At 62.3% G+C, this 12268-nt stretch overlaps 1 protein-coding gene across 2 annotated transcripts in view; it reads right to left on the reverse strand.

The window, feature by feature from the left end:
* CAMSAP1 (calmodulin regulated spectrin associated protein 1) overlaps nucleotides 1-8838 on the reverse strand; it is a 28495-nt gene extending 19657 nt beyond the window's left edge. For both annotated transcript variants that reach the window (XM_080669883.1, XM_080669882.1), the window contains exons 1-3: nucleotides 8475-8838; nucleotides 2164-2426; nucleotides 661-822 (exon numbers count right to left, since the gene is read on the reverse strand). In XM_080669883.1, coding sequence (XP_080526009.1) covers nucleotides 661-822; nucleotides 2164-2426; nucleotides 8475-8634 — 585 coding nt within the window. In that variant the 5' untranslated portion in view covers nucleotides 8635-8838. The remainder of the gene's footprint in view (nucleotides 1-660; nucleotides 823-2163; nucleotides 2427-8474) is intronic.
* Between the last annotated feature and the right edge of the window lie 3430 nt (nucleotides 8839-12268).

A 12268-nucleotide genomic window follows, 5' to 3' on the forward strand; every position in this document is an offset into this window, starting at 1 on the left:
TCAGCAGCAAAGTGCCACCAACTGAACACCTTTGTGCAAATAAGACTTAATAAACCCTGAGGCTTTGGTAAGGGAGCCCTATAATCACGTGCTACTAAAAGTAACCATTGAAAAACATTTCTATTGATTTCAGAGCAGAAGGAAGCAGGAGAGAGAAACATCAACAATGAGAGAGAATCATCCATCAGCTGCCTCTCGCACACCCGCCCTGGGGATTGAGCCCACAACCCAGGCATGTGCCCTTGACCAGAATCGGACCCAGGACCCTTCAGTCCACAGGTCATCGCTCTAGCCACTGAGCCAAACCGGCTAGGGCAAAAATAACCATTCTTTATATACATTGCATAGAAGATTACACTGCAAGCTTCTAAATATAAAGGAAAAACAGCATTCAAGAAGACACTTTTCTCTCCCAACACCGTGTCCAACGGAGCGCCTCCTTAAGCGGGCAGGGAAGATGACAGGAGGAGCAGCAGCAACGTGGACCCCACCAGGCCTGCATTTCCCACCCTCAGCCCCAGGCTGGGCACCCGCTCCTCAGGGACTCGTCGTCCGCCTGACGCCGACAGGCAGTTCTGGGCGCAGCACACGTAGCCTGGGGGCCCCTATGGGCGGGGACCTCAGCATCACCCACGAGGACCGGCCACCAGGTGCACTCACCTTGTTGACCCAGAACACCATGGCGTCCTCGAGGTCGTACGGAAGCTCTTTCGAGGCACTGAATGTGGAGAAGCGCTTGACGCTGGCCACCACCTTCTCGATGCTGATCATCTCCACGGTGTAGGCCATCATGAGGGCGTCCACCATCGCCATGTGGGCGCTCTGCAAGCAGGGCGGTCAGAGTTGCCACCTGCCTCCACCAGGCCCCACACCCCCCTCAGACTCCTTCCTCTTTTCTCCCCGAGAGGAGACAGTGAGGCCTCATCTGCTCGCTGCCCCGCCTCATGGTCGGCCAGCCTGGTGCCCTGCAGGGGGGGGGGGGTGTCCTTCGTCCTTCTGCCTCATCTCCCTGACAGTCCTGGGGGCTGGGGGTCCTTCCTTCAGAGCTGCGGTAAAGGTACAGAGGGCGGAGAGCCCCGACGAGGCTGCACGACCACCGACAGCCCCTGGGCACCGTCGGCAGTGCTGCACTGAAACCACGCGGTGCCTTTGCGCCGCTCCTTCCCACACCTGAGGGACACTCCTGACCCACAACACACCAGCCCCCAGACCAAGAGTGAGACTACAGAACCGAAATGCCGTCAACGCCCCCACGGAGGCAACGCAGGGAGCACGCACGCTATGCGGCCCCAGCCCCAGCCCCAGGCCCAGCCCCAGCCCCAGCCCCAGGCCCAGCCTCAGCCCCAGGCCCAGCCCAGCCCCAGGCCCAGCCCAGCCCCAGGCCCAGCCCAGCCCCAGCCCAGCCCCAGGCCCAGCCCAGCCCCAGCCCCAGCCCCAGCCCCAGCCCCAGCCCCAGCCCAGCCCCAGCCCCAGCCCCAGCCCAGCCCAGCCCCAGCCCCAGCCCCAGCTCCAGCCCCAGGATGGTCTGGAGAAGCACCTCCGGGGCTGGGCTTTCAGAGAAAGACGGGAGGGGCTGCTTAGAGGACAAAAGGCATCGGCTACTTTATTTTGGCACAAAACACCCAACGTACACGTGAAACAGTCAGACAGCACGAGCGTAACACGGACACCTCCCAACGCTGCAGGGTGCACCTCCACACGCCTCTGCCTCCACCTCCGCCTCCGAGGGCGCGTTCACCTCCACGCGCCTCCACCTCCGAGGGCGCGTTCACCTCCACGCGCCTCCACCTCCGAGGGCGCCTCCACCTCCACGCGCCTCCACCTCCACACGCCTCTGGGGGCGGTGTTCGGCGCTCACCCAGAGTCAGCCAAGAGGAGCTGCTCTCCCCCGGGTCCAGACCACTCAGCCACGTGTGACATAGCCGCCTTCCACGCACTCAGACCTGGGCCAGCTGCCACACGCGCATGTGCACCGTGGCACACCTGAGGTTTCAGCGTGCCTCGTCCGTGCAGCGCAGTGTCAGAGGGACAGCTGGTGACATGACAGGTTGGGCACCCCACGAGTGCCCATGGCACTGGAAGCCGTGACGTCACTCACCCCAAACACGCACACGACACCCTGGGTGGGGGTGGGGGGAGCGCGGGCGGTGCGCAGGCACTCACCATCTTTATGGGTGCGTGGCTGAGGTCGGGGTCCGTCACGGGCGTGTCGTCGCTCTCCATCACGTAAATCCCCTTCCGGGACAGGGCCTGGATGACAGACTGGTGCCCCTGCAGGGTGGCCGCCTGGTCCCCCTTCAGGATGAGGCTGCAGACGCGGCAGTACAGCTCGCCCGACAGCAGGAGCTTGATGACAGGCGGCTTGATGTGCTCCTGCTCGTACTGGTCGATGTAAAAGGGGTCCCTGAGGTCCTCGGGGATGTTATCTGAGCCAAGGAAAGATGGCCAGAGCGTGACTCACACATTCAAAACGCCCCCGGAGGACAGAGGGCCATTAACGTCAACTGCGACTAACGACCAACAGCATAAAAAGACACCAGCGGGTCCCAATCCCCATCTTCTCTACTGCAAACTAGCCACTCACACCCCAGGGGGCGTGGGCAGCACCCCACTTAGTGACCTCACGGCCACGCCCTCAGGAGCAGCAAGAAGCAGGTGAGGGTCCCCGAGGGGAGAGTGGGCGACAGGAAAGCAAGGTCAGTATTGCACGCGCCGAGTAGGACCACGGGCAGGATGGCGGGCAGGATGGTGCGTGGGCACACCCAGCAGCGGCCCTGGGCGGAGCCACATACGTGTCCCTCTGATGGCAAAGGGGAGACAGCAGTGAGGCCGCCCGCCCGCCCGCCCGCCCGCCCGCAAGGTCTCTGGAGGGGGCACCGGGCCTGCTGCTATGGCGACGAAGCAGCACAGGGGCCCCGCCCGCCTCCATCTCGGACCCAGCGGCCTTAAGCTCCACATAAGCCTGTACTTAAGTGTCACAATTCTACTAAATCAAGACTCTGTCTCCACGTCACAAACAGGGAACTGAGGCACACAGGAAGCACGCAGTGTCCAAGGTCACGCGAGGCAGAAACGGCCGTGAACCCACGGCATTATCCCGCCTCCCACTAAGAGCACCAGCCACCTGGGGACAGCTGGGGCCCTTTCTGGGTGGCGAAGGCTCGCCCAGGAAGACCACAAAACCTCAGGACAGAAGGAAAACGGACAGAGCTCAAGAGGGAAGCCGACAGGGCTCCAGGTCCAGTTCGGGCTTCAATGCCCATCAGCACAGACCGGCCTGCAACAAGGAGAGAGCCGAGCACAGCCAGCCACAAGCCTGCCTGGCCCGCGCCGAACACTCCGCCCAGCGCCAGGACACACAGCTCTCCAGCTGCCCAGGGAACCGTCGCCCCAACAGACCTCGCCTGGGCCATGAGGCAGGACCCAGTCCGTTCTCTTCCCATCATGGTCTCGGACGAAAAGGAACAGCGAAACACAACACAGGGAAATCTCACACTTGGCAATCATACTTGTAAATAATTCACGGGTCAGGGAGGAAGCATCAAAGCAAATAAAGGAAAATAAACAAAACGGAATGAAGAGGCAACACGTGGGAAATGCAGCTAAGACAGCACCACCCCATGCTCAGGCTGGAAGGAGCAAGGTCTCCAGGCCTCACCTCACTCCCACCTTAGGGACCTGGGAAAGGAAGAGCAAGAGACACCCCGGAGGGAGGGGGGAGAGGGGAGGGAGGGGGGGAGGAGGGAGGGAGGCAGGTGTGGCACCAGCAGAGGACCTCGTGGGCTGGAAGACTGTCAGACGACAGGTCAGTGCGCGGCTGCGACGCCGCGTCATGGTTTAGTGAGAAGTTACGGCCGGGGAAACCACAGGCCGGGTGCCCGGGACTCCCTGCGTGACTCTTAAAACTGCACGTTAACATACAATTATCTCAGCAGTTTAACAGAGCTGTCTAAAGTGGCCGACGGTCTGGAAAGACATTTCACAGAAAAAAGATCCAAATATCCAATAAGCATGTAAAAAAGTGCTCATCGTGAGGAGTCCCCAGGGAGATACACACCACCGCCAGCGAGCGCGGCCATCCGAGTGGCTGAAATACAGGCTGACGGTGGCCCGGGCGGCGAGGAGGCTGGGGGGCAGGGCAGCGGCAGCGCCCACACCTGCCGGTGGCATAAAGTGACACAGCCCCTTTGGCTAACCACTGGGCATCACAGGCTCCTTCCCAGACACGTGACAACCCACGTCCACACAAAGACTACTCGTAACAGACACGCATCAGCCCCAGATATTCCACCTGACAGTCCCCCCATCCGACCTGCCAGCAGACTCCTGTCCGGCTCTCACCGCACCACGCCCCCCAGGAAACCTTCCCGGCACACACTCACCAGCTTGGACACCACACACAATCTGGCCAAGACTGTCGCCAAAGGAATCGCTACGATTTCAGGCCACAAACCCTATCACAAGGCCCAGAACACTTGGGCATGGAACTGGCCTGACACCCTCTCTTCTCCGGGGGGGGGGGGGGGGGGACTCAAACCTTACCATCTCTCAAGGCCTATCACCCACAAAGCTGCCACACGTGCCCCTCCCACAGCGACCACGCCCCTGGAGCCTGGGCACTGCGACCCCACTCATTGCCGGACAGCTCCTGCACGAACGTCAGGCGGCCGATGTTCAGTCCCTGAGTTAGTTCATTCTGGTCCACAGTTCACAGGACTTTTCAGCAACTAAGGAGCCGGCATCATTAACTGCCCCTGCGTTTTGCTCTTCCCGTAGAGCAAAGCCCAAACATGCTCCTGACGCCTCTGCGATGACCGGCTGAACGGATGTGATCCTGGCTCCATCCTGCCCACCTGCAGATTCGATGAGACATGACAGCAATCTGAGGTTTTCAACAGTTCAACTAGGAACCAAAAAGAACACATGATAGCACGTGATATGGCCCGAAAAAAATCAACAGCAGAAGCCTCTGAGCTCTTGGGAAGGTAACCGTGACACAGAAAAGTATTAAAACAGGGCTTTTCGGGAGGACGTTTACACAAATTTGACATCCTGAAGCAGGACAGGGCCTCAAATGTAAAGGGTTGGGACAGTCTGAACGTAAAGGCGACCTACGTTTATGTCCCTGGGTCAGTACTGAACCTGTGGCCTCAGCTCAGGAAAGCGAAGGTGGGCAAACAGGTCCATCTTTACAGACACTCAAGCCCCCACGCCAGCCCCCGGTCGGAACCACAGAGCACTCTTCCGAGTCCTGGTCCAAGGTGTCTCCAGGCCCCTGCACATCTGGCCAGCAGGCGAGCACTGACTGTCCTGCGGACAGGCCGGAGGGCAGTCGTAACCCCTGACCCCAGGACCCCGGTGGTCCTAGCGGGCCAAGCACAAGGAAGGCCATTGGAGGAGACCAGCCAGCCACCGACACATACACTCAGGTGCCCTGTGACCTCCCATCAGAAGCACCCAAACCCCTGGCTGAGAACAAGGCTAAACTCATAAACCAATGACCCGAGGGAGTCGCTGTGAATGAAAAGGGAGAGTCTGCCGCGTCGGGGCTCGTGAATTAGCTCACGGCTGTGTTCCTTTCCAGTTCTGGGCCTCACAGGCTTCGGGCCTGCGACTCCCTCAAACCAAACGCCGCCACACAGCCCAGTGGTGACCTGCTGGACTGACACGGGAAGGGTTTTACCAGCAGACTCCTGGCTGTCCTGTGGCCTACGTGGGAGCAGCGGCACCGGGTCACGGACACCGTCGGCGGGACAGAGGCCCAGCGTCCGCACGGACTGCCCACCCACAGCAGTGCCCAGTCAGTTAACAGCTCAACGAGAGAGTGAGGAGCAGTGCCGACCCCTCACGAGCGTCCGGCTCCGACAGCCCAGGGCCCCTCCAGCTGTTTGCTGCCGGTAAAGGAGAAGGCGGAATTTGGGGGCCCTGAGGCCCTGCCCTGTCCAGGTGGCTCAGCCCCGGGGAGTGTGCCCACTGGTTCCCAGGGCTCCTCAGGGCGAACCGCCACGTACACATAGCAACGTGCTTGCAACAGCTGAGTGCCTTCGAGCGTTCTCCCTGGGTTACTTTTCAACATTGTCCTTGAGAGATAACAAACACCATTGCTCAAAACCCCAAACCAAGACCTAGATATCTTTAAGTTTCCTAAGGTCATGGAGGAAAAGAGAAAACAACAAACAAACAGGAACACAAAAGCCTGGTCCAGCACTCTATTCTAAAATGGACAGTACTCCAAGTCACCCCTTTAAACTTCCTTACCAACTTGTATGACTTTCACCCAAAAAAAACATCACAAAATACTCCAGCTAATAAGCAGGTTCTACTTTCTTACAGATACTTCCAAATGAGTAAGTTTCAACGTGTCCAGAATACTATTTATAAGACAATAATTAAAACGCTGTCAATGACACGGGAGTTACCCCCCAAAATTCTAATATCAGCACAAGACGGCCCCAGTTCCTGGCTGTGGTGCAGCGAGGAAGAAGGTGGGAGGGAATGTCTAACCACCGGCACCTCGGGCTTGGCTGAGGGCGAGCTGGGCTGCCAATGGGGACAGCGGCCCGGGGACTGTGAGACCCGGAAAGGCAAGGAGAGGCCGCCTCGGAGCACCTGCCCTGCGCAGCACGGCCTCCCATTCCTGCACAACCAGAAAGACTGTTCTGTCTCATTGAGCTAATTCACGAACAGCCGTATAACAAGTCACTCTCGGAAGAACCACGCTGACTCACTGAAAACCAAGCTGGAGAGGCCATGGGGCACCCAGGAAAGGAAGCAAGGACGGCCCTGGGTTAGAAGAGGGTGGGGGGCTCTCCACTGGCTGCCAAAGTCCTCCCCCACCCCGTCAGCTCACGGACTGGGCCCACTGGGGAGCAGCAGACCTCCCACTGGGCGTGGCCCCCATGCCAAAGACACAGGCGGAACCACTTCAGCTGGGCCCAGGTGGGTGGTCCCTGGTCATCTGAACGGGGATCTCCCAAATGTGTAAATTCAAAGAGAGATTTTCAAAGAGAAAAAATGTACATCTGCTCCCCTTCCTGGAGGCCAGACCTCCTGAAACCAGTGCGATGGGCCCGCGCAGCCGAGGCGGTGACGCCGACGGGGTCAGCCTCCGTCCCAGGCTCCTTCAGCTCCCGCTCGGGCTTCTATAAATACCGCCACCGCCGGTAGTGTCCGCACGGCAGAGCCTATTTTAACCTCAGCTTTGCATTACTTCTCAGTGAGTCAACAGGTACTCAAGAGCGATCGGTGCGGGAAATAAAACCAGGCGAACCCAACTCGAATATGGGGAGAGGCGCACGGTTACTCCCAGACAGCTGACGGGCCCGCTGGGTGCCAGCCCAGGGCAGACACAGGCACTGGCTACAGCTGGAGGGTAGATGGGGAGACCGCCTGGGGGCCTCCAAAGGGTATCTGGGTCCATGCATCATTCCCCAAGCCTAATGCTCCGGGTGCAAAAGCTTCACCCAAGAGGGGACCCTGCACAGGCGCCTGGCAGCCAGGCACAGGACGGAGCCCGAGCAGGTCGGGGTGGCCTCCCGTACAACCCTACACAACAGCGCACGGCGGGCCAGCGCACGGAGGAAAACTCACTAGGGAAGGCGCACAACCCCCCGCGGGTGCGTGATGCATTATCAAGAAAGGCAAAGAACGGCCAGCACCAGGCGTGAGTGGGTGTGAGGGGAGGCCGCAGGTGGCTGCAGAGGTCAAGGTCGGGGCTGGATACCCCCGGCCATGCCCATGACACTTGGCAGGCCTTACCCTATATAGTCTCAGACCTACTTTTTATGGATTCCACCTTTTTCCCCTAAATCACACGTGTGGCAGCGCTTCCCCACGGTATATCTGGACACTGAATGCAGTTCGCCCAGCTTAAGAACCGAACCCCTGAACGCGGCGGGAGGGGACACTCCCCTCGCCTCCACTCCAACCAGGGGAAACGCTGCTCAGCAAGTTCCCAAAGCTGGTCAACCGCCCGCTGCGGGAGGGGTGCTAGCACCCCCACTCAGGCCGCCCTCAGGGGTGTCTTCCCCAGGACAAAGGCCATTTTAGGAAATGCTTCCAATGAAAAGGACGGGGTGACACGCGAGGAGCGCGATTCCGTGCAGACACAAAGCACCTGAAATGAATGAGGAAACCTGGGCCCGGCAGCCGCGGGAACCACCTGGTCCGCGGGCCCGACCGGTGCGGACAACCGCGGGACTCCCGAGGCCTGAGGACGCGGACTCGACGACGGGTCCCCGAGCCTTCTGGGGGGCTGACCCGGGGAGGGCCCGGTTCCGCACAACCGGCCACGGCCCCCGCTCACTCGGCGAGCGGCCAGGGTCTGCGGGGAAGGGGGGGAGACCCAGCGCCCTAACTCGCGCGGCTTGGGAGGAGCAGGGAGGCCTGCCCCGCGCCCCACCGCCCGCAACGCCCCCCGCCCCCGCCGCCCGCCGCCCGCCCAAAGGCGCCCCTGTCCGCCCCGTGCGGCCCACCTCGGCCGTAGGCCTTGGCGCACAGCCACTGCAGGTTGGCGGCGATCTTGGCGCGCGCCGGGTCGTAGCGGTCCAGCGGCACGACGTCCGCGGCGCCGTCGGGCGCGGCCTCCATCCTCCGCCAGCCGTCCCCGCCCGGGCGGCCGCCCGCGTCCACCATCTGCGCGCTGGCAGGCGCCGCGGCGGGCGCCCGGCAACAAAGGCGCCGCGGGGCCGCGTGGGGCCGGGGCTGGACACTCGGGCACGACCGCTCCGCGCGGGGCCCGTAGGCCGCCCCGCCCCCGCCCGGCGCTCCGCCTCGCTCAGAGCCGCCGCCGCCGCCGCCGCCGGTGCTGCTGCTGCTGCATGCTGCGGCCCAGCCGGGGCGCGAGGGCCGGGGGGCGGCGGGCGCGAGCCGGGCGGGGGCGCGTGCGCGGACTCGGGGGGCGGCGGCGGCGGCGGCGGCAGAAACCGCTGAGGAGGCGGCCAACCCGCGGGAGCGCGCGTACCGCCCGGACCCTGCGCAGGCGCAGGGGGCGCGGGCCGTCGCCCCGCCTTCAACCTGCGCTCGCCCCACCCCTTTCCGCAGGCGCAGTGAGAGCTGCCCAAGGCCCCGCCCCCGGCCCGCGCTCGCCCCTCCCCTTTCCGCAGGCGCAGTGGGCGCTGTCCGAGGCCCCGCCCATTCCCGCGGGTGCCGGGCGCGGGGTCGCGCGGCGCGGGCGGCCAGGCCCGCAGGGTCCCGCAGCAGCCCTTTGTCTGAGCCGTGCCTCCTCCTCCTCGGCACTGGGTCGTCCGAACGAGAGGATCCGGCCCTACCCGACGGAGCCGAGCCCCTCTCGAAGGCTCCTGCGTCCCTGGGAGACCGCGCGGGCCCAGCCCCATCGCCGCAGGCGGCGAGCCCCCTCCCTCCCCGGGGTTTCTCCTCCCAGTTAGCAGTGCTGACAGCCTGCGGTCGGCCCTCCCACAGCGGGGCTAGGAGCCGGGGGACCGCCCTGGGAGCTGCCCCGGGGATGCCCGCCCTCCCCCTTAAAGTCGCGCTGGGAGCCTTGGGACGCCCCCTCCCACAGCCGGGCGGGGAACCCAGGACCCCGCCCAGAGCAGCCTCCAGCATCTGTCCCCTCCCCATTGCAGCACTGGCAGCCGGGAAACACCCCTTAGGGGCATCCCGCTCCCCCCGTCCCTCACTCTGCTGCGCTGAGAGCCCGGGAGCGTCCCAAGTGGTCACCAGCCAGGGTCCTGGGCAGGGTGGGCTGACACACTGCGCGCATCCACAGGTTCCGGGCCTAGACATGGACCCTGGAAGGGCTGGCTTCATCCTGGTAAAGCGGCAGCCGAGGGCCTGCATCCAGCCAGTGGTTGTAACCGTGAAACCTCGTGGGTACGCGGTGCTTATCTGAGGACCAAACAGGGCTCCTGGCTTCGGTGCCCCCGACCAGGGGCCAGAGAGCCAAGCCTTGAGGGAAGCAGGGAGAAACCCTTTCATCTGAGTGAGGAGTCCTGGGAGTGAAGGCCAGGGCTCCCAGCCTCCAGGGGGTTTTAAGGTGCCACCAACCTCCCCTTCCTCGAGCCAGAAAGAAGACCCAGGCTATGAAGTGATGGAAGCTCAGGACCCAGCCACCCAGCCAGTGCCAGGTGCCTCCAGAACCCCGCCCTCCTGCCCTGCAGAGCTGAGATACTGGCGCTGGCTGCACAGCGCATGGGGCAGGGAGCAGCCCTGGGGGGGAGGGAGACAGGAGGGCTGGGACCTGTGGGAAGTGAGGCCAGGAGGGCATCTCTGGGGAGTTCAGACAGAACCCTGAGACGGGCGTGCCTGGTAAGCAAGAAGCCAAGAGGCCACTGAGTCAGGAACCCGGGTGGAGAGGCACTGACAGGAAGTGGGGAGGGGGCAGACCTGGCACTGTAAGAACTTTGACCTCTTCCCCGAGTGAGACCGGAAGCCATGGAGGGACTGGGGGGAGGAGTACGGGGACTCTGTGCGTTCCTGTAAACCCAGGACCGCTCTAAACATGTAACTGATAGCCTGGCGGGTGTGGCTCAGCGGCTGAGCATCAACCCGTGCAATAGGAGGTTGCTGGTTCCATTCCCCGTCAGGGCACGTACCCTGGGTGTGGTTGCGGGCTTGATCCCAGTAGGGGGCGTGCAGGAGGCAGCGATTGATGTTTCTCTCTTCCTCTCCCTCTCCGAAAAATCCATAAAAACGTATTTAAAAATAAAAATTGTAACTTACGATTAAAAGAACAAAGCAAACCTGGGACCCAGCTCCACAGCTTCAGCTTCGAGACCAGCTCCTTCTGCTCCAGAGGAGCCCACAGGCTGAAGGAGCCCAGCCGGCTTCCCCAGGGGCTGTCCTGTCCTCGCCTCGGCTGGCCTGGCCTGGCCCGGCCCTGCTGTTCTCTGGCCACTCTTCCCTGTGCTCCTCCCTCCAAGACCAAGGGCCGAGGTCCCCGTGGGTCCGTACTTCACTGCCGACCCTCTGACCCACCTACACAGTGGGTTCACCATGGCTGGGCACAGTGGGGTGCTCACCAGCACTGCAGGGTGAGCCCAAGATGCAGCAGATCTGAGCGCAGACCCGGAGTGGGGAGGCCTGGCCAGCAAGGGCTCCATCTTTGAAGTTACCATGGACCCGATGACCCCACAGCTACCCAACCGCTGGGAGAAACCTGGGGGCATCTGTAGTGATAAATGTCCCCCTGGATGCACGCAGGAGGGTAGGCCCCTCCTAACTCAGACCTGGCCCACGACCAGACACCATGGCACCCGACACTTGGCCCCAGACATTCCCAGGCCAGGAAGCGGGAGGGCTCAGCCGCCCAACCTTTCCTTCATTACTGCTCCCCCAGGGAGAAAAATGCTAATCTGACTGAAACCTAATTAATTGAATTAATTAATTAATTAGAATTTAATTTCTCCGTTGGGGAGACCTCAGACTGTCATTCTTCCCATTTCCTTTGCTTCCCCTCCCTGAGGGAGATGGGATTTCCCCTCCTGGGAACAGTCTGACCCCCTTGGAGAAAGCAGGACTTACGGGCTCCCGGGCAGCCGCAGGCCCCCGAGGTGGGGATGACCGTGCCCCCTGGGTTGCACAGTCCCCTCGTGACCCTGAGGCCGCCCCAGGCCCCAGGTTGTGCAAAGCCAACCCCAGGCCCCGTGCGACCCTGGAACCCTTCCTGGGGGCCTGCGTTAAGGCTGCCCCTTCCCAGCGCACCTGGAGGAGAGGGTGGGTTGTAAGGCTGCAAACTTCATTTTGTACCATCTCCAAAGTGCAAATTACACACCTCTTGGGGATATATGAATGCATTGTTTTCCTGTTTCTGGGTGCATTATGGGAAGGGCCACCAGAGGCTGGCCACCCTCCTGCTCCCTGATGGAAGGGGACTGGACGGGAGGGTCCAAGTGTCACATACTTGTCAGGGCGGCACCTGGAGGGCCAAACTGAACACACCTTCCTGATCCTGATGGCCTCAGCAGGGGCACCAACAGCCCACAAGCCAGGGCTGCCTGCACCTAGGGCCACAGGAGGGAGGGCAGGGAGTCCCCAGGGCAGATGCTCTCTCCCTATGGGGCTAGGAGTCCAGACCAAGTGTCGGGAGGTCCCCGAGGCTGAGGGAGGCAGCTCCCAGCCCCTCCCTGCCTGCCTCTGCGGAGTCCCCGCCTGGGCGTGCCCTGACTTGTGGAGCCTCGCTCTCGGCTCTCGCTCGTCTCTGCCTCCACCTGCACACGACCTTCTCCCTGTGTTCCTGGGCTGCCTCCTTCCTGCAGGTGGGCCAGGCCCACCTGATGGCCTTGCTGTAACGTGCCTGTGTAACAGCCGT

Source organism: Plecotus auritus (genome assembly GCF_963455305.1).
Source record: "Plecotus auritus genome assembly, chromosome: 5".
NCBI lineage: Eukaryota > Metazoa > Chordata > Mammalia > Chiroptera > Vespertilionidae > Plecotus > Plecotus auritus.